We start from the raw sequence: 20,882 nt of genomic DNA on the forward strand, positions 1-20,882 counted from the left end.
GACAACCCGTCTTGGTCTGATAATCTGCCCATCTGGGGCTATGCTTACAACTGAGCTATTTTTAGTGCCTGAGGCAGTAGCAGAGGCCTCAGTACCCATGGCCGGTGGCTAGAACCAATCAAGCCATGGCTGCAGGAGAGGGAGAGAGAGAAAGAGAGAGGAGGGTAAGGGGGTAAAGAAGCAGATGATTGCTTCCTGTATGCTTTGACCAGGAATCGAACCTGGGACTTCCATACTCTGGGTGGACGCTCTGCCACTCAGCCAGCCATCCAGGGCCTAATCTGCATTTAAAAAAAAATCTTTATTTATTCATTTTAGAGAAGAGAGAGAGAAAGAAGGGAGGAGCAGGAAGCATCAACTCCCATATGTGCTTTGACTGGGTACGCCCAGGGTTTTTTGTTTTTTTGTTTGTTTGTTTTTTACTGGCCCAGGGTTTTAAACCAGTGATCTCAGTGTTTCAGGTTGATGCTTTATCCAGTGCGCCACCACAGGTCAGGCCTAATCTGCATTTTTAAAAAATGGTTTCTAAATGTCCAGAGAAGTTCAAGTGTACAAAGGGACTCACTCATTTGAATCTATTTTCTTATTTTAGGTGTAATTGAAAAGTGACTGACCCTTTCTTCAGAGATGTCAAAAACAAACAAATCCAAGTCTGGGTCTCGTTCTTCTCGCTCAAGATCTGCATCAAGATCTCGTTCTCGTTCATTTTCAAAGTCTCGATCCCGAAGTCGATCTGTCTCTCGTTCAAGGAAGCGCAGACTGAGGTATGTGGGTGTGATTGTACATTGAGATAATCATTGCATCAGGCCATGGGTGTTTTGAAGATTTTTTTGTTAGACTTTCTGTGAGTGTTAGATGGCGTTGTGGGGGCGGGGGGGGGGATTGGTTTGAGGTGGAAGTTGAGCTGTAAAATATTCTAGGTTTCTTCAAATACTACAAATCCAAATCAGCTTTGCTTGCCCCATACTGTTTGTCTAATTCCTTTTCTCCTCTGCCAGCACATACTATTTCTCGTCTACTTTGGAAGAAAGTGCATTTTATTTTTGAGCTGCTTACTTCAAATCTCTACAACCAATTTTTTCTTTTTAGTTTTTTCCATTGATAGAGGAAGGGAGAGAGAGAGAGAAGCATCAGCTTGTTCCACTTAGTAGTTCCATTTAGTTGTGCACTCACTGGTTGCTGCTTGTATGTCCCCTGACTGGGGATTGAACTTGCAACCTTGGTGTGCCAGGATGACACTTTGTCCACTGAACCACCCAGCCAGGGCCTGATTATTTTTCAGTGAAGCATTTTTAAAGTCTTGAACTAAAGTTCATTTTCATCAAGAAAGAAAGGCTAGCTAAGAGGATTTAACAGTATGATCAACAATGCAAGGAAAAGAAGTCTTAACCCACTAAAATAAACCTTAAAACTTACCAGGAGTCATTTGTATACACCTGATGTGCCAGCTAAACTAATCTAAAAATCACTGTTTTAGATATCACTTTATCTTTCTAAATGTACAAATAATTCTTTTAAATTTATTGCAAATATTTTTAAATTCAACCCATTTTCACACCTTTAGATGTGGTTTCTCTATTTCAGTTATGTCTTGGAATAGGATTCCAAACCTCCAGCATCTTTTCTTCTTGATGTGTTGTGAGTTGGGTTTTCCATTCTTTAAATTGTTTTAATTTTTTCTTTTGTGAGTAGATAAGGACCTTTCAGTAGATACAAGTTTCTATATATGCACTAGGGAAATACGTAAATACTAAAAGGGGGAATCTTGCACAATTTATTTTTTATCAGAATTGCACTAGGCAGGGAGGTAATTTATCAAGTTTGCCATTTGAAACTCCTCTTTTTTACTTCTCATGAGTCTCTAGAATCCTTTTCTTAAATGAATTATGAAACTTAAACCTCAGGAAAAGTTATTAAAAACTTCATTTTTGATGGTTCCATAGTACTTCTAAATGAATCTATTGAACAGTAGGATATGTTTTTTCTGCCTCCTAACAGGAACAAGTTAATTTCTTAAATGGAATCTATGAGAGGCCTGCCTGACAATTAATTTCAGACCAGAGGTTGAGCAAAAAGTAGGTGTGCTTAATATTGATGACTCCACACTCCAACATAATGTGGAACAGGAAGTTATAAATTTTGAATTTCTCCCTCAGACAAGAGAAATAATAATTTTTTAAAAGATAATACATTGAAGATAGCCACTCTTTTTACCTTTTTTTCCTCTTTCATCGCAAACTTTGTTCAAGCACTAAAGTCTTACCTGTTACCCAGTCGTGTCAATGTCTATGTAAGTAAAATTCTATCCCACCTTTTCAACCCCTCCAAAAGAAAAAAAACAAAACAATGCAATATATAAATTTATATCTACCTTGGGAAGTTACTATCAAGGCCTTGGGACTGAGCAAAGACTCTTAGTAACTCCTGCCTTGCACCCACAATTTTTGATTTGGGCCTGTTAAACCTCAGTTTTAGTTTTTTTGGTTCTGAATGGTGACATTTTATCTTTAACTTTTTTATTCATTTGAAAGGTAACATTTTAAAACTTTAAAAAACTAAGTAATTGGTTCAAAAACAAGAGTCTATACAACCAAAACTGAGGGACAAACTGGAACGGACACAAATCAGATGTTAACCACTCTGAAGTACTTGTGACAACAGGAACTGTAGGCAGATCGGGACAGGTCTCTGCTCCTTATTCCACACGTTGTTTGGCGTGGTCACTGACTTGGGGAAAGTGTGTACCTCAGGCAGGCAGTATGTGTTGGGGTAGGTCTAGAGCCACTGTATTTGCTATCTTATACCTAGATGATTGTTTGGGAGGAATTTCTCCACTAGAAAACATGTTTTTATATTTGATTCTAGTCTGACTTCTCAGATTTTTAGAAACAGATAAATTTGCCAATGGATGTTCAGTTATTTCTGGCTTATCTGTTTCACGATTTTTCTCCTTTTTGTTTTCCTTCTCCTACAAGGAAAGTGTACTATCCAGAGGGTTTGAGAAAACATGCCTTTAAGTTAACTGCTGAGTTGTACAAATTTGGAGAAAATTGATTGTTTCCTTGTATTTCACAGACTGTATCCTTTTAAGTGACTTTTTGTAAATAACTTCATTTGCAATTTGCAGAGACTCATGTTCCTGCATCTATGCAGTGACTGCGGGTTTTGGATGCAGTGTGCCCCAGAGCCCTCACTAGTAGTTGGTGACAGAAGCCGCGGTAGCCCCTGAGGCTGGGAACAGGAATTAACCCCTCCTTAGTGCTGGTGATACATCACCTCCCTCAAGGATAGCCATTTAATTGAGTCATGTTCAGTTTCATAGCCTGCATCTACTTCTTCCTTCTCCTTTTCTTATATTGTACTGTTTTCAAATGAAGTGTTGTGGAAGGTAAGTTTATTTTTAATTGTACTTAAATGGCAATATTCACAAACCAACAGTTTGATGCTGAGCACAGCAGGAAATAACTAGTAGAAAACAGATTAAATTAAATGTAAGTTTCTTTTAAAAATACTATTTTGTTTTGTTGTTAAAGCCTGTCACATTTGCTAACAAACAATGACTGTTTCAAATCAGGTCTGCTGGGAGAATGCCTGCTGAGTAACCAAAGAGTTTTTATTTTATATCTGTAAAGAAAATATTTTTGGAAAACATTTTCTAGTAATTTTGCATATTTCTAGCTAACTACTTAGGAGTAGTGGTTATTGTTAATCTGTATAATAGTTGACAAGACAGGTGGTATCCAAGAACCCCAGTGGATTTTTATACCAACAAGTACAGTTTTTGGCTTTTTGATGGAAAAAGAGCTCACTCCCTGTCATTGACAAGCCTGGCATTTATGGACATATAATTTGTACAGAGTTAGGTTACTGTTGAATATCCGTGGTTCTGGAAATGCAACATTGCAAGTTATGAGTTCTAAATTTTTAAACCATGAAGAACACAACATTTAGGCCTTAGGTTGACTTGAACGATGTGTGTGGGGGTTTATTTTGTAGTTTCTCTTTGCTAATCTCCTGTGTACTTGGGTGACTTATAGTCAGATAGTGCCCTCTTGTGGCACCTGGCTAGTATTTTGTAGTTCAGCCATGGAAACTGATGTAAATACTGAGACTGTTTCCAGGTCTCCAGTAAAAAATGTTTGTATGCTTTACTGATATGATTTCAGTAAAAAAAAAAAAACCCTTTTAAGCTTTGAACATACACATTCTCTAAGTCCCTATTTAAGTGTTCTTTGAATTAGACCTGTTGCCTGACCTGTGGTGCACAGTGGATAAAAAGCATCAACCTGGAACGCTGAGGTTTCCGATTCAAAACCGTGGGCTTGGCTGGTTAAGGCACATATAGGAAGCAATTTCTATGAGTTGATGCTCCTGCTTCTCCCTCCTCTTTCTCTCTGTCTCTCCTCTCCTCTCTCTAAAAATTAATTAAAAAAATTAAATTAAAAAAATAAGTAGACCTGTTACTATGTATTTACAACTCCAGGTCTTAGTGGAATCAAAGAAATTAGGCCTGCACAGAGGGAGGTGAATAGGATAGGGAGTAGTGTTATAACAGTACAGGGCCAAAGGATCTAACAGTTCACCTGTCTGGTACCACAGCTTATAGTTCTTCCTCACTTCCAGTGATCTAGAGACCCGTAAAATCCCCGGTGCTGTGGAACTCTAAGCAGTTAGTATACTGTATTAAAATGGCCTTTGTTGAGCTTACTTCATTAAGAACATTTTGATACTCTTTCACTGTAGAAATGTATCTCCATTTAAAATGTGCTGTAATATTAATGAAGCAGTTTCAGCGTCTCATTTGTTAAAGTGATTCCTACCTGTATTTTTGTACTTAATATGGTCCATAAGCATTAGTATTAAATATTTAAGTATGCACCCTAGAAGCAGGAATTTCAGAATGTTACCTTTTTGTTGGCAGAGTTTTCACAAGTAAAATGTTTATGTAAAAAATTCAAACATTTCTCCCCCACCCCCCTTTCAGTTCTAGGTCTCGTTCCAGATCATATTCTCCAGCTCATAACAGAGAGAGGAATCACCCAAGAGTATATCAGAATCGGGATTTCCGAGGTCACAACAGAGGCTATAGAAGACCCTATTATTTCCGTGGGCGCAACAGAGGCTTTTACCCATGGGGCCAGTATAACCGAGGAGGATATGGAAACTATCGCTCAAATTGGCAGAATTATCGGCAAGCATACAGTCCTCGTCGGGGCCGTTCCCGATCCCGGTCCCCAAAGAGAAGATCCCCTTCACCACGGTCCAGGAGCCATTCTAGAAACTCCGATAAATCTTCCTCTGACAGGTCAAGGCGCTCCTCATCCTCTCGTTCTTCTTCCAATCACAGCAGAGTTGAATCTTCTAAACGCAAGTCTACAAAGGATAAAAAGTCCTCTTCCAAGGATAGCCGGCCTTCTCAGTCTGCCGGGGATAACCAGGGAGATGAGTCCAAGGAGCAGACGTTCTCTGGAAGCACCTCTCAAGATACAAAATCATCTGAGAGCTCAAAGCCATGGGCAGATGCCACCACATACAGTGCTGGTTCTGCATCACGGGGATCAGCGGTCTCCGAGCTGAGTCCTCGGGAGCGCAGCCCTGCTCTGAAAAGCCCCCTCCAGTCTGTGGTAGTGAGACGGCGGTCTCCCCGTCCTAGCCCTGTGCCAAAACCTAGCCCTCCACTTTCCAGCGCATCCCAGATGGGCTCAGCTCTGCAGAGTGGTTCTGGGTACCAGGCTGGTCAGTTTGATCATGGCTCTGGGTCGTTGAGTCCATCCAAGAAGAGCCCTGTGGGTAAGAGCCCACCATCCACTGGCTCCACGTATGGCTCGTCCCAGAAGGAGGAGGCTACTGCTTCAGGAGGGGCAGTCTATACAAAGAGGCAAGTGTCTTGTTTCCCTGCTGCGTGTTTAGCTTACCAGCTGGTAGTTTAGTTGTATTGTAACCTAAGTTAGAGCTGTGATTAATGGTAAAAAGGTAATCCCCCTTTCTTAAGCTTTTCATTAGCAAACTTTAAAAGCATCACCCAAGGAAATCTTAAACTTAACTCTAGTTTTCCTACCTTCCTGAATTTGTATTGCAGCATAAAGTTTTCTTTAGACTACTCTGCAATGATGTTTTCACATTTAAAATTTACCTAGGATTCTACCAATGTAAGCCAGAGAACAGTAGAGATTTGTGGGTCAGCTATCAAAAAAATATGGTCTTTGCCAAAATGAATGGCCATTGGAGCTGTTAGACCCGCTAAGACCCACCATCTACTGTGATTGATCTACATCAGCCCATCATGGTGAAGAGCTGCACCCTCACACCCTCCAGTTGAGGAAACTGGGCAGAATGGGAAAGTCCAAGGCTTAGTCTAGGAAGGCCTTGTTTTAAAATCATAAGGTGGGTCTATGTCCCAGTAGAAGTCAACTGGGCCGCGTATTAGGAGAGGACGAGACAGTTCTTTCTTTATACCTTGGGAGACATGGTGAGTTAGAACATGAATCTGTGGTTGAATGGATTCGGACAGCAGAGACATAACAGGGACGTTGCATTGGGACCAAGTCGTCAAGAGGGACTTACCAGGCAAGTGGGGATTTCCCTTTTATACCTTTTCTCTTAGGCGCATATTCTTTGATGTCCTGCCGTCCTTTGATTCCTTTTTGCCATATTTCTCCACTAATGGTACAAATGAGATGTTCAGAATCTGTACTTTCCAGCCTTGAATAAGTCTAGTTTAAAATGTATGTCTTGTTGCTTACTAGAACTGTGAGTGTTGTTAGAGAACTTGGGCATGAGCTCTATGTTTTTTTAAAGAAAGAAAGTAGGGTGATTTTTGCCCCTTCCCTCAATTAACATGTATTTTGTTTTTATTTGTGTTTGCAGTATATTTCATGTTTAGATCTTCTAGGTGACTTGAAGCAAATTTGAAGTCTCTTTTGAGACTTGTATTTCCAAATGTGAGTTGTATAAAAGCAAAGCAGTCCAAGGTTGAACGTTCTGTGTTAACTTTGCTGAAAGCAGATTGTAAGTGACTGAATGAAGGTCGGATAAGACCTTAATTTTTTTTTTTCTAGACCACTTACAGGTAAGTAGGTTTTTGCTTTTTAGTATTCTAAAAATTACCTTTGTTATTTCCTTTTTGGTTGCTTTTGTAAGACACAACTCCATGGAGCATATATTTTTCTCTTCAGTTACTAGAATGTAATAAGTAGAAAGTCCTTTGGTAACACTGGAATCCACGAGACATATTTGTTCAGACTCAAAACCCCAAGACCATACATATGGTGCTGTTTTACATCAAGTTGCTTAGGAAACCTTTTGTGTCTCCCCCTTGTGTTTTCATAACCAGGTATCTAGATGAACAGAAGACAGAGAATGGAAAAGATAAGGAACAGAAACAAACAAATACTGATAAAGAGAAAATGAAAGATAAAGGGAGTTTCTCTGACACAGGCTTGAATGATTCAAAAATAAAATCTGATATGTTTGCTCCCAAAACTGATTCTGAGAAGCCTTTTCGGGGTAGCCAGTCTCCCAAAAGGTATAAGCTCCGAGATGACTTTGAGAAGAAGATGGCTGACTTTCACAAGGAGGAAATGGATGATCAAGATAAGGACAAAGCTAAAGGAAGGAAGGAATCTGAGTTTGATGATGAACCCAAATTTATGTCGAAAGTCATAGCAGGTGCAAACAAAAACCAGGATGAGGAGAAGTCTGGCAAATGGGAGGGCCTGGTGTATGCACCTTCAGGGAAAGAAAAGCAGAGGAAAACAGAGGAGCTGGAGGACGAGTCTTTCTCAGAGAGGTCCAAAAAGGAGGATCGGGGAGGGCTCAAGAGAACTGAAAGTGGGCACAGGGGGTTTGTGCCTGAAAAGAATTTCCGAGTGACTGCTTACAAAGCAGTCCAGGAGAAGAGCTCGTCACCTCCCCCGAGAAAGACCTCCGAGAGCCGGGAGAAGCTAGGAGCCAAAGGAGACTTTTCCACAGGGAAGTCTTCCTTTTCCATTACTCGAGAGGCCCAGGTCAATGTCCGGATGGATTCTTTTGATGAGGACCTTGCAAGGTGAGGTGTAGTCCTTGATCAAGACTTTAGTGGCTTAAACGGTATCTCCTAACTCCTCTTTCTGAGGACATTGTGGAACCAGGACAGGCCCCTCCTGTATTTCCGTGGCTAAGTTTCAGTGCTGATCCCTTCGGGTACACCTGTTTTTAGTGGAGGGTGTGTGTTCACTGAGCGAGGGAGTGTTGGGGTCAGTATTGCAGGGCTGGTGAAGGATTGTTTCTTTAGTGACTGATGGGTTTTGGTGTTGCGTCCCCTTTGCTGTTTTCTTGCCCTCGATCCAGCTTCCCCACCCCTATCCCCTAGCCTTCTTCCTGAATTTTCATGCTTAAGATGCCTTTTCCCTGCAGAGCCATCCAGGATCCATTTCTTCATTCTTAGTAGGTACCAGAGACTATGGCAGGCCTTCACCATGAAGTGTAGCAGTTTTTAGAGTTGGTGCTGTGTGTGAGAGAGCTTCAGGGAAGAGTGGTGGTGGCCTGGCTGTTTTCACTTGGGGTAAAACCTGGACAGCCTATTGGAAGTCTACCTGAGCCACGTTCCATCACATCACACTCTTGCATCGCTGTGCCACTTGACGGAACGGATCTTTTAAAATACGTTCCCGTTTGTTGTGTGTGTTAAAAGCAGCAGTGACCCCCAAAACAGAGGCTTAACATTGAGGCTTAACATGTCATCCTATTTGTTTCTATTAAAGATTCCTCATGAAAAAAAGGGACGTGATAGATTTTGGATGCCTTTTTTCATTGTTGTGGTGCATTGAGGTTACTTTGAACTTTGATAGGGAATGAAAAAAGGAACTTTATGGATACATTTAAAATTTTAAAACTTTGAAAAATGCGTTGCATTTTTAGGGTTTAAAAAATGTTCTGATTTTCTGGTGTACTTGTTATATTGAGCCTCCCTTTTTTTGTCCCCCCAGACCCAGTGGCTTATTGGCTCAGGAACGCAAGCTTTGTCGGGATCTAGTTCATAGCAACAAAAAGGAACAGGAATTTCGTTCCATTTTCCAGCACATACAGTCAGCTCAGTCTCAGCGGAGCCCCTCAGAACTGTTTGCCCAGCATATAGTGACCATTGTTCACCACGTTAAGGGTAAGTCCAGACCCCAGCCTGCTCAGGCTCCTTGCTGCCACTTAGCTTCCTCCGTTAGAAGTAGAAGGATGATTGGGTGAATCCGGGAGCCTTTTGGGGCCCTTTATCTTATTGAAAGGGCCTTTGAAGCCTGGGACTACTTGGAGGAAATCCCTTCCAGGGAAGAGTTTCCATTTTTAATAACAGCTGAACATTTTCAATTGCTAGTAGTAACCTGTGATCATGAGATAGGTGAAATCTTTCACATGAAAGTTTAAAATCCTTGGGAAAGGAGCTATGAAAAGTGGCTTTTCCTGTCTAGTGGGTGGAAGCCTCTCGAGGTCTCTTGCCGACCTTACGCTGTGGATTTCTTCCCTGCCGTGAGGATACACGGAGGCGGGTGGGTTGACGGTGGTGGAGAGAAGGTGATGCAGAAGCTGGGTGGGGCCAGGTACAGATTCCATCTGAAATTTAAACTAAGGCAGGAGTTGGTGGTGTGATTCCAATGACAGTGAGCTCCAGGTTTTTCTCTTTGTACCCATGTCCTAAGATAAGGCAGCTACAGAGGTATCCCAACGCCCAACACTAGATTGTGTGATCAACCTTTTTTTCCTTCCTTGTTTCAGTATATTTGTTACATGGATTTGACTACTGTTGTCACATCTCTGTGGCTACAGGTTTATATGAAAGTTGAATATTGTATCTATCTGCCTTTAATGGCACAATATGTGTTTTCTTTGAATCCCCACAGAGCATCACTTTGGGTCCTCAGGAATGACATTGCATGAACGCTTTACTAAATACCTAAAGAGAGGAAGTGAGCAGGAGGCAGCTAAGAACAAGAAAAGCCCAGAGATACACAGGTGAGGACCTCAATCTGACACCGGAGGTGGTCATAAGAGACTGATCATTAGTGATTAAACTTGTCTTTGCCACATTAGCCGCAGAATTTATGGCAGCATTCTTCAGATTCTAGGATAGAAGTGAGTGTTTATAGTTGTGAGTAGAAAAGGCATGCTTTGATTATAAGTTTTCTTATTTTGGGTCTGAGGAAAACAGCATTCTCTCTCTTTTTTTTATTTTATTTTATTTTTGATTTTACAGAGAAGGGTAAGGCTGGGGACAAGAAGTAGTTGTTTCACTGTAGTTCCTTGGTTGCTTGTTGTATGTACCTTGACCAGGCAAGCCCAGGGTTTCGAACCAGCAACTTCAGCATTCCAAGTTGGTGCTCTATCAACTGCACCACCACAAGTCAGGCTAAAAACAGCCTTTTTGTTATAAACAAACTTTTGTATTCCTGGGAGCCAGTAAATTTTAACCTGAGATTACTATGAGCTTTCTATAGATAGAGTAAATATTAAGTCTCTTTAAACAACCTGTGTATTCCATGTATCAGTATTTTGGGGGGACGTATTTGTAGTGGGTAGGGGGTACAAGAGCTTATAGGATTATGTCAAAGGGTTTAGAATCCCAGCAGGTTGGGAGAATATCACATATGGTTGTGGGGGACCTTGTCTAGAAACAAAGTTGACCTTGTCTTTAATTCCTAAATAGTCAACTCCTGAATCTGTTGCAGTAGGTAGAACCATGTTTGTATAGTAGTCTTAGATTTAGAGTCATGCCAGGCAGTTGTTCCTCACTTAGACCTAATCTCATATGTGAATAACTGGCCATTACATTCTAATTTCCAAGGTAAAAACTGCTCTTTAATGTTAACCAGGCATATAGATGGTCTTGCTGTGAGCTTGAAATCATACACTTGTCTATAAGTGAGGCTGACTTCCTGGATGTAACATTACTGGGAAGCAATAAGAAATTTCTCCTGTTTTGAGTTTGAGAAGTTGGGGTTTTGTGTGTGTTCTCATGCACACCTATAGGAGAGTATAAGTGTGCAAAGAATATAAGCAATGCAAAAAAGGAATGCCTATGATTCCATTACCCATCTTATGAACTAAAATGTTACATGTACTATATTCATACTATAGAATAGTAAAAAAGAAAAATTGTGTTTTCAATCTTAGGAGGATAGACATTTCTCCCAGTACATTCAGAAAGCATGGTTTGGCTCATGATGAAATGAAAAGTCCGCGGGAACCTGGCTACAAGGTGAACTGTTGCTTTGATCAGTAATTTCAACAAAATGAGTGCGTTGGGCATGAACTTGACAGAAATGTGTTTGTTTAAATTACTCTCTACTTAAGTTTGTGTTTTTCTTTTAAGGATGGGCATAATTCTAAAAATGAACTACAAAGGGTTAATTTTTATTAAATGTATCAACAACCTTTGTGAAGTGGTTAGAATATGGTAAATGACCCCAAAGTCTATTGAGGTGAGCTTGAGAAAAAAAAAGAGAGGAGTTTTGGAACAAGTGCCCATGATGAGAGAAGAAACTTTTTGTGATATTTTTCTGCTTGTAAGTATTATCAAATCAACTATATACATGCACTATTTCCAACCATGATTTCAAAAAGACATGCATGTCAGAGGAGAGTGAAATATTCATATCTTAACTTAGCAGACTGTCTTAAACAGCTAGTCCAGTTTTTTCTAACATTGTACCATATCTATCATCTGTTGGTTACTGTTAGTTTAAAGCTAAACATTGATAACCCAGCTACATTTGCAATGATGTGCACGTAAACAGTGTTATCAGGAGGTTAAAGTTTGTATATGTTCTTATACTGTGAAATACTAGTTTTGGGGCTTAAAAAAAATCTTAATATGTATTGGCTTTCATTCACATAGACAGTTGAAATTTAAAATTAGAGTTGGTTCTTCCGATGCTGCTAAAACCTTTTCTAAAACAATTGATCTTCAAGTTTTCCAAACAGATCTGTCTTGTTGGTTGATGTAATGAGAGGTACTCCTTGCACAGTCTTTTCTCTCCCATCCCCTTTTCTTTTTCTCCAAGTATCCATCAGATTGACACACATGAAAGTCTGGTTTTGAAACATCAGAAGACATCTCATCTCTGCCTCAAAAAGCGAACTCATTAGAGATGTTGTCTGTACCTCCCAAGGGAGCAGCGCCTGCATTTCTCTTGGGTTTTTGTTTTTGTATTTTTAGTCTTTGGAGGGTGTGCAGAGGCCCCACTTTCTCTCTCTCAAAAACAATGGTGATAAAAATAAACTTACCACCTACTACTCCTGTTAAAGTTAAACTTTATTTCAACAAAAAGCTTAGTTTGTGTAAGTGGAATGTTAATACAGAGTGAACTGCTCCCTCCTTGCTCTTTTAGGGGAGGTTTTTACTTCCATGAGGAAGTCCTAGTGTATAACGTCCCTGAAATCACCTTGCAGCTCCGCTCTCCCTGAGTTTCCCAAGAGCCCGTGAAACCCTGCCATGCAGGTTTGGGGTGGAAAGCCGTTGCTGCTGCCGCTGGGCTCATACCGTGTCTGCAGCTCTCATGCCTAATGGTTACACTTCCTAGAAAGTTAGCAAAAAGATTTTTTCTTTTACTTCTTTTTTTTTTTTTTTTAACAAACTTTGACCTGGTAATTCCACTTTATGAAGTCTCCATTATGGTACTTCCTGCATTATTGATATTTCTCTAGAGACATGCTCAATGTAACCAGCTATTTAGAAAGGCTGCTTAAGTCTCCCACTGTCATTGGACTCAGGACTCAGGGATGATTCCAAGTAGAGAGTAAGCCTGGGGTGGCTGCCACGTGTAGGTAGGAAAAGGATAACACAATCGTTTCCATCTTGTTGGTGAGTAAGCTGGAGCCAGCCTAACCAGCCCCCTTCTAGAGCTAGTTTGGCCTTCTCAAGTTGTTGGCTAGTCAGATCATTACAGGCCACAGAGGAAACAAAGCGATAGCAATATATGCAGCATTTTTAGAAGACTATCATTATTATTTAGAGAACTTGTTTGGGATCTGTGACGGATCCTCTCATGAGGTAACTTCGTGGGACATCTCTGTGTCCCTCCCAAGCTTGGGTGAGGAGCCTCACATTCACAGTGCTTCCTCTGTACCACGCCATTGGAGTAGTAACCAGTTATGGGGTGGTTGAGTTGGCAGCCCTGAATCCCAAAAACCTTCATTTTGATTTCTCTTGGCAGGCTGAGGGAAAATACAAAGATGATCCTGTGGATCTTCGCCTTGATATTGAACGTCGTAAAAAACATAAGGAGAGAGATCTTAAACGAGGTAAATCAAGAGAATCAGTGGATTCCCGGGACTCAAGCCACTCGAGGGAAAGATCAACTGAGAAAACTGAGAAAACCCATAAAGGATCAAAGAAGCAGAAGTACGTAGCTCCTGTCACCTTGTTCAGACTCCTGTGTGCTCTCTCATCTCTCCCCTTTAGGTGATACACCAGATCTCCCAAGGCAGAGAACTGAGGTTAGGGTTGACAGCGCCTTGTGCAGCTGCTGCTTCTTTTATACCACGTAACTTCGAGTGAAGCCACTGGTTTGAAAACAAGTTTTGCATCAAATTAGGCATGAACCTTGTCTGAAGAAGGCCTCCTGGGAGATGGGCAGTTAATTTGGCTGTGGGAACAGTGTGGAGAAGCATTTGGGAATTTGTTTTGTAGTTGTTTTAGACATGATTTTTCTCTTCACAAATCTTCATGGCGCAGTTATGTTTTAGAAATGGCTCAAAGTCGTTGTATAATAACATTGGTCAAAGAAACAGTGTAACTAGATAGGACCAGATTGTTGATCTTAAATGCCTTTTTTTCCTTTTAGTTGATTTTAGTGAGAGATTGGGGTGGGGGTGGAGAGAGACAAGAACATGGATATCTGTTCCTGTATGTGCCCTGATTGGGGATTGAACCAGCAACCTCTGCACTTCTGGTTGATGCTCTAACCAACCGACCTATCTGGAAGGGCAATCTTAAATGCCTTTTAAACTAATTTAGCAGACAATTCCAAGAGAGGTTAATTTTTAAACAGGTAGCATTATTGAACTTCATAGGGCAGCATTCAAGCCAAAGTCCTGTTTCTATTTAATTGTGTCTCATTAAATGTAGCAGAGTTGAAGCCCCACACCTTTCCACAAGGCTAGTGCCACTTCTGCTACTCTGAACTTCAGCTGGCAAGCATTTTTGTATCCATTTCATTATTATCAAATCCTTTGAGATAAGTTGGGTTGTTGGTATGATACCCATTTTGCCCACTTGAACAATAAAGAAGTTAAGCTCAGGACTCTTCTTAGATCACAGAAGTGCCTGCTGATAACAAAGCTCAGATCTGTTCTCCTGTGTCTCTTTACAACATGTTAGGCATTAGGAGCCCTAGCAGCTCTGAGGCTGCCTGTAGATAAAGGGCCTGGTAACACTCAGCAGGAAGTGAGAGTGCTGGTACAGGAGTCCTCTGCGCTGCACCGGTGGGAAGGGAGAGCAGAGCCCTCAAGCGTTTCAGGGTTGGGTTTGGATTACTAATTCTGATTCATTTCACTAGAGCACAGGAAGAGGCCGTGCTAAGATTTGAATCTGTAGGCTTTTGAAATAGCACCAATTTTCTAGGAGAGCACTACATCTGAGTTATAAGAATCCTATGACAATAACTTAGATTTTCTTTATTATGAGTAAATGATAGTAGGATTCTTGAGCTTCTCATAATGGAGGAGGAGGATGGGAGGACAGTGATAGGTCAGTGATACTTGGCTGGCTTCTCCCTATAAGTCCTGTTCTTTTAAAAAATAGTTTCCATTGGCCCTGGCCGGTTGGCTCAGTGGTAGAGCGTCAGCCTGGCGTGCAGAAGTCCCGGGTTCGATTCCCAGCCAGGGCACACAGGAGAAGCGCCCATCTGCTTCTCCACCCCTCCCCCTCTCCTTCCCCTCTCTCTCTTCCCCTCCATTGGAGCAAAGATGGCCCGGGTGCTGGAGATGGCTCCTTGGCCTCTGCCCCAGGCGCTAGAGTGGCTCTGGTCGCGGCAGAGCGACGCCCCGGAGGGGCAGAGCATCGCCCCCTGGTGGGCGTGCCAGGTGGATCCTGGTCAGGTGCATGCAGGAGTCTGTCTGACTGTCTCTCCCCATTTCTAGCTTCAGAAAAATACCAAAAAAAAAAAAAAAATAGTTTCCATTGATTTGAAAGAAAAAGAGAAGCATCAACTTGTTTCACTTAGTTGTTCACACCCTGATGGTGGATCAAACGTGCGACCTCAGTGCCCTGAGACTATGCTCTATCGACTGAGCCATTGGCCAGAGCTCCCTACGAGTCCCTTTCTACCCCTGGGAGCCTGGCATTTCTGCTACCTTGACGGCAGCCAGTAGCAGCCTTCCCTAGAGGCAGGGCTGGCACTGACCCCTGGTATACAGACAGTGACTCATCGTAGTTGTCTAATTTGATGTAGTCTGTAATTTCCCCCAGATGAAGGGAAGGTAGAGACATGACTCTGGGAAGAGAGTAACCAGATCTTATGCTTAATAACACAACCTGTTTGAGCTTAGTGGGAGGTAGTATGTGGAGTAGTGGTATAATTAGAGCTAGGTTTGAATCTAGGTTCTGCTCAACTCTGTCACCTGAATCACACCTACAAAATGGGAAATATTGTATCTCCCCATGTATAAGACTCACCTTAAATTTGGGGCCTGAAATGGGGGGGGATGTGTTAAAGTTATTGAACTCAAGTTTTAGTCATCATAAAATTCATATAACTCCTCAACAAGCACAAAAACAGGAAATGCAAGTAAAAAAATCTATATCTATAACCACTGTATATAGGATGTACTCAGTTTTTTAGATCCCAAATTTTTTGAAAAGGGGGTGTGTCTTACACATGGGGAAATACAGTTTAATACTGAATAATCAAAGTTGCCATTTGTGATGTGCCTGCTATGTCAATGTCAAGTGTTAGCAAATTGTTTTACTTTACCTTTAGAGCAACCTAAGAGACGGGTAGTGTTCTCCCTGCGAGAAATAAAGCATGGTGAAGCACAGACAGATGGTGATATATAAAGCCCCTGTTCCAGTGCCGTGCACACTAGACTCAGTGCAGTGTTCGTTTCCTTCCGCCTTTCTGGTTCATGCATGTGCATTACACTGACCTATCAGAGGCCATGGGCTGTGTTTTATTCTTCCTTATTCATCACAGGCTTAGACATAGACATGTCACTGAACATGACAATATTGCATCCTCCCCAGGTACCCTGGGTGAGTGGGGGTTTTTTTTAGGTTCTTCAGTTCATCTTTAGTGTCTTCATCACAGATGCATTCCTGATTGTCCTGGGTTTCTTATCCAGGAGGCCCTAGCCAAGCTGTCTATTGATTTTGCTGGCTCTTCTATTTTCATAGGAAACACCGGAGAGCACGAGACCGGTCCAGATCATCCTCCTCCTCCTCCCAGTCATCGCACTCCTACAAAGCAGAGGAGTACACTGAAGAGACAGAGGAGAGAGAGGAGAGCACCACTGGTTTTGACAAATCAAGACTGGGGACCAAAGACTTCGTGGGTCCAAATGAAAGAGGAGGCAGAGCTCGAGGGACCTTTGTAAGAACCTATCCTCACCCTCTTTTCTTTTAAGCCCCTGCTCCCACCAATTCTAATTAGTGGTTATTGTAATACCAATTTGTAAAATAGATAAAATAATGCCAGTTTGCCTGACCAGATGGTAACGCAGTGGATAGAACATCAGCCTGGGACACTGAGGACCCAGGTTTGAAACCCCCAAGGTCACCGGCTTGAGTGCAGGCTCATCCAGCTTGAGCTCAGGGTTGCTGGCTTGAGCGTGGGATCATAAACATGAACCCATAGTCGCTGGCTTGAGCCCAAAGGTCACTAGCTCAGCTAGAGAGCCCCCCACCCAGTCAAGTCACAAATGAGAAAGCAATTAATTTAACAACTAAAGCAGTTACTCAACTAAAAGTTGATGCTTTTCATTTCTCCTTTCCTATCTCTCTCTCAAAAAAAATTATAGTTGGTTGCCCTTGTTATATGTAATCCAATCTACAGACCTCAGTTTCTTTGGTTTCTCATTACTCCGGCTTTCCACTTGTAGTTATTTAACTCGTGATAATTGTTTTTTTGTTTTTTTGGTTTTTTTTTTAAAGATTTTATTTATTCATTATAGAGAGGGGAGAGAGAGAGAGAGAGAGAGAGAAGGGGGGAGGAGCAGAAAGCATCAACTCCCATATGTGCCTTGACCAGGCAAGCCCAGGGTTTTGAACCGGCAACCTCAGCGTTTCCAGGTTGACACTTTATCCACTGTGCCACCACAGGTCAGGCAACTCATGATAATTGTTGAGCTACAAGCCTCTTAGATCTCCCAACATACCTTGGCTCCAGCTGTGTCTGGGAGGCCCTTGTGTCCTGTCATCCTCTGTCTAGGCTATAGACCTGAGATGAACAGAAAGGGAATAACTGGAAACCAGTTGACCAGCAAATTGGCTCGAGGACAACAGTCTGTTCTGTGCCAGAAAAAGTGTTGAACACAACGCAGGGAGTTTTCTCCGTTCCTGACACGGTCCTTTGTTCCTTTTTCCTGTTCATCACCACAGCAATTTCGAGCCAGAGGGAGAGGCTGGGGCAGAGGCAGCTACTCTGGTAACAACAACAACAACAGCAACAACGATTTCCAGAAGAGAAGCCGGGAAGAGGAGTGGGACCCCGAGTACACACCTAAGAGCAAGAAGTATTACCTGGTATGTGTCTGGGGAAAACCAGAAGGGCCAGGGGACATTTGGCACACATAGGAGCCTGCACCGAGGCTTTAGTTGGTCTGTTCAAAACTGATTAAATAAGTGTGCCGGCATTCTGCATTGAGGGGATGTGTACTGGCAGGACTGGCAAGTAGTGCTGGCAAGGTGAGTGTTCTAAGAGGCCGGCCTGGCCCTGAGATGGTTTATCAGTTATTGATTCTAGGATAAAGAAGGGTTGCTTTTCCCTTTTTAGTTTGTGAACTCTGTGTGTGTGTGTGTGTGTGTGTGTGTGTGTGTGTGTGTGTGTGTGTGTGAGAACTTGTTTTACTGCTCACCTGCCCCCAACATTAGCCTCCCTTTAGCCTCTACTCAGGGGCAGAGCTAAAATTTTCTCCTTAAACCAAAGTTCCACTCATCAGTGCAAGATTGACAGGAAAGACAGCTCAGGGTCTCTGTCTCTAAAATGAAATGCTAAAATGTTACTGGGGCTTCTCTCCTAAGCTGTTGGTCATTTCCAGGTGGCAGGCACCTCCTGGCCCTCTCTTTCTGTCAGGTTGGGGCTCTTCTAAGCTGAATTACCTGGCTAGTGAGTAAACTCTCTTGGCCTTGCTATGTCAGTAGTAGGCTTAGATCCAAGCAGATGTGACTCTTGAGTGTTGTGACCAAGATAAAATTGGAACCCTGGCTGGATAGCTCAGTTGGTTAGACCATTGTCCTGAAGCACAGAGGTTGCCGGTTTGATCCCTGGTCAGGGCACATACAGGAGCAGATGGATGTTTCTGTCTCTCTCCCTCTCCCTTCCATTCTAAAATCAATACAATAAACATTAAAACAAAAACAAACTTAGAGCTGAGTCTTTGTCACCTAGGAGGGATGGCGTGGTTCTGAGTTGGCATTTGCACAACTAAGAAACAGGTTGTTGTGTAGATGACTGCACAGCTACTGTCACTTTTCTAGGGCTGTGGGGAGCTGCTCTGAGACTCCTCAAGGATCCTTGAGTCATATTTAGGGAAATGTTGGCTGGGCCCAGGATAGGTGCTGGACTGGGGCAGTTACAGGGGGTGAATTAAAGGCCATACACGGCCTTTTTTCCTGTCACTCTTTGCACCTGAAGGAGGATCACCGACCTGATGCATTTTAGCCAGGTAAACAAGCAACCCTGGTACGAAGCAGCTGGCCCTTTGGCCTGACCCCCCTCCCCTCCTGCCCGATTCTACTTTATGTAGGTGGGTGGTTTGGACTCCTTGAAACCGTGGGACTGGTGATGTAGCAACCACTTCTAGTTTTCAAAATCCTTTCTTCATTCTTTCATTGGCTCCCTCCTTCTCTCTAGTGAGACCATCAGAGCAGGTATGGTTGGAGATACTTGTTTTTCCTACTCTGCTATTGCCTCTTTGCATAAAACTCAAAATGGAAGATATAAGATGGGAGGCTGGCTTCTGGTCCTGCTTTCGCCACTAACTGGTCTGAGACCATCAGCAAGTCACTTACTCTTGGTCTTGCTGTCCTTGTTCTTGGCGGGGGGTGGGGTGGGACGGGAAAAGCAAGCCTTAGCAATGTATTTTGTTGCTTCTGCTGTCGAGCTACCTGATAACCCAGATCAGACAGTTTCATGTTCTGATGTGATTGGCTTTCTCAAATCATCCTTTGAGAGGAGATATACTAAATAATGTGGAATTGCTTAGAAGTTCCTAAGCCTGTTTTCTTATTTGCATAGTGGAGGGTGATAATGATAGGGTAGGTGTGAGGATTAAATAAGGTAATCCTTGTATATAGGTCTTGTCAGTGCTCAGTGAAGATTTTATCATCATCATCATCATAATGCCCAAGCTACTGCTATAGCATTCCTTAAGGCTCCCAACTGAATATTCTCTTGGCTTTGAATCAATAGCGTCTTTGGAGTGGGGAACAGGAAGGAGGACAGAAAAGGAGCGGAAGGTGGGTCAGGACATAGGTTCGTTTGGGTGGGTATAGAGAACAGGGCTCTGGCTCCTTGTTCACTCTGGCATTGATGGCAGTTTTCTTTCCTTTCAGCATGATGACCGTGAAGGTGAAGGCAGTGAGAAGTGGGGAGGCCGGGGCCGGGGCCGAGGAGCCTTTCCCCGGGGTCGGGGCAGGTTCATGTTCCGGAAATCCAGCACCAGCCCCAAGTGGGCACATGACAAGTTCAGTGGGGAAGAAGGAGAGATTGAAGACGACGAGAGTGGAACAGAAAACCGAGAAGAAAAGGACAATTTACAGCCCAGCACTGAGTAGGGGCCACTCTGACAGGAGCCCCTGCCCAGGGGGGAGAGGCGCTGGGAAGATGGCTGGTGAAGATGAACAGAAGAGCCCCAGGAAGATTCTGAAAGTCTCACCCCACCCCCACCAGCCATGCAGAATCCTACTATAGCCGAAAGTATCCCTGGCGCAGTGTCCCGCTGGACAGAGGCAGCCGGCCTTGGAGTCTGGGCTCAGGCCCAGCTCATGAGCAGAATACAACACATTGGGCTTTAGCTGTGTTTCTCATTTGTTGTTGGTGTGTGAGGTGGGGACTGGGGTAGGGAGGGGAGAGAGATACTTGGATTTTGGTTTGTTTTTCCTATTAGAAACCAGTTTTGTTCTTAGTTCTTAATTTCATTTCATTTTGGAGCTAAGAGGACTAATTTGATGATTTTCAATTCTCCCGTTTCCTGGTTTTTAAGTTCCTTTTTTTTTTTTCTTTTTGGTATATGTAGTAACTTTAGCAGAAAGATTTAATTTGGGCACCTTTGATTCCTAAAAGAGAAAACAAAGCATGTGAATAAACATTGAAGTGTTCACCTCAGTTTGGGACCAAACTGCTTGGATCTTTGTAAAAATTGGTTTTGTATGTCGAGGAGGAGTTCAAGGCCTTTCTGACCACCTTGTGTTCCCCTTTCCTGAGCACCCATGTATCACATGGTATTGCTCTTAATGGCACCCCATGGACCCCCTCCCCCACTATTTTCTGATTTTTTCTGGGCTGGGCTTCCCATTCTCCACCAGCAGCTCCAGTCTCCCAGCCTTCTAGTCCTGCTGATCCTGTCAGCAACAGCGGTGGAACTGGACGGCGGTTTCTGGTCTGTTTTCTAAGAAACTTCTGAATTCTATTATCTTTACAAATATAAGATGAGAAAATAATTTTTTCAATATTTTTTATTAATCTTTTTATAAAATG

General features: G+C 42.6%; 1 protein-coding gene across 1 annotated transcript in view; it reads left to right on the plus strand.

Annotated features, from left to right (window-relative positions):
- The window catches only part of THRAP3 (thyroid hormone receptor associated protein 3), a 64,255-nt gene extending 43,745 nt beyond the window's left edge, over positions 1-20,510 (plus strand). The window contains exons 3-12 of the mRNA XM_066375871.1: positions 593-764; positions 4,985-5,878; positions 7,334-8,047; positions 8,967-9,139; positions 9,870-9,981; positions 11,140-11,224; positions 13,182-13,369; positions 16,361-16,556; positions 17,564-17,707; positions 19,739-20,510. Coding sequence (XP_066231968.1) covers positions 628-764; positions 4,985-5,878; positions 7,334-8,047; positions 8,967-9,139; positions 9,870-9,981; positions 11,140-11,224; positions 13,182-13,369; positions 16,361-16,556; positions 17,564-17,707; positions 19,739-19,960 — 2,865 coding nt within the window. The 5' untranslated portion in view covers positions 593-627 and the 3' untranslated portion in view covers positions 19,961-20,510. The remainder of the gene's footprint in view (positions 1-592; positions 765-4,984; positions 5,879-7,333; positions 8,048-8,966; positions 9,140-9,869; positions 9,982-11,139; positions 11,225-13,181; positions 13,370-16,360; positions 16,557-17,563; positions 17,708-19,738) is intronic.
- Positions 20,511-20,882: the final 372 nt, after the last annotated feature.

The sequence above is a fragment of the Saccopteryx leptura genome, chromosome 3 (genome assembly GCF_036850995.1).
Source record: "Saccopteryx leptura isolate mSacLep1 chromosome 3, mSacLep1_pri_phased_curated, whole genome shotgun sequence".
Classification (NCBI taxonomy): Eukaryota; Metazoa; Chordata; class Mammalia; order Chiroptera; family Emballonuridae; genus Saccopteryx; species Saccopteryx leptura.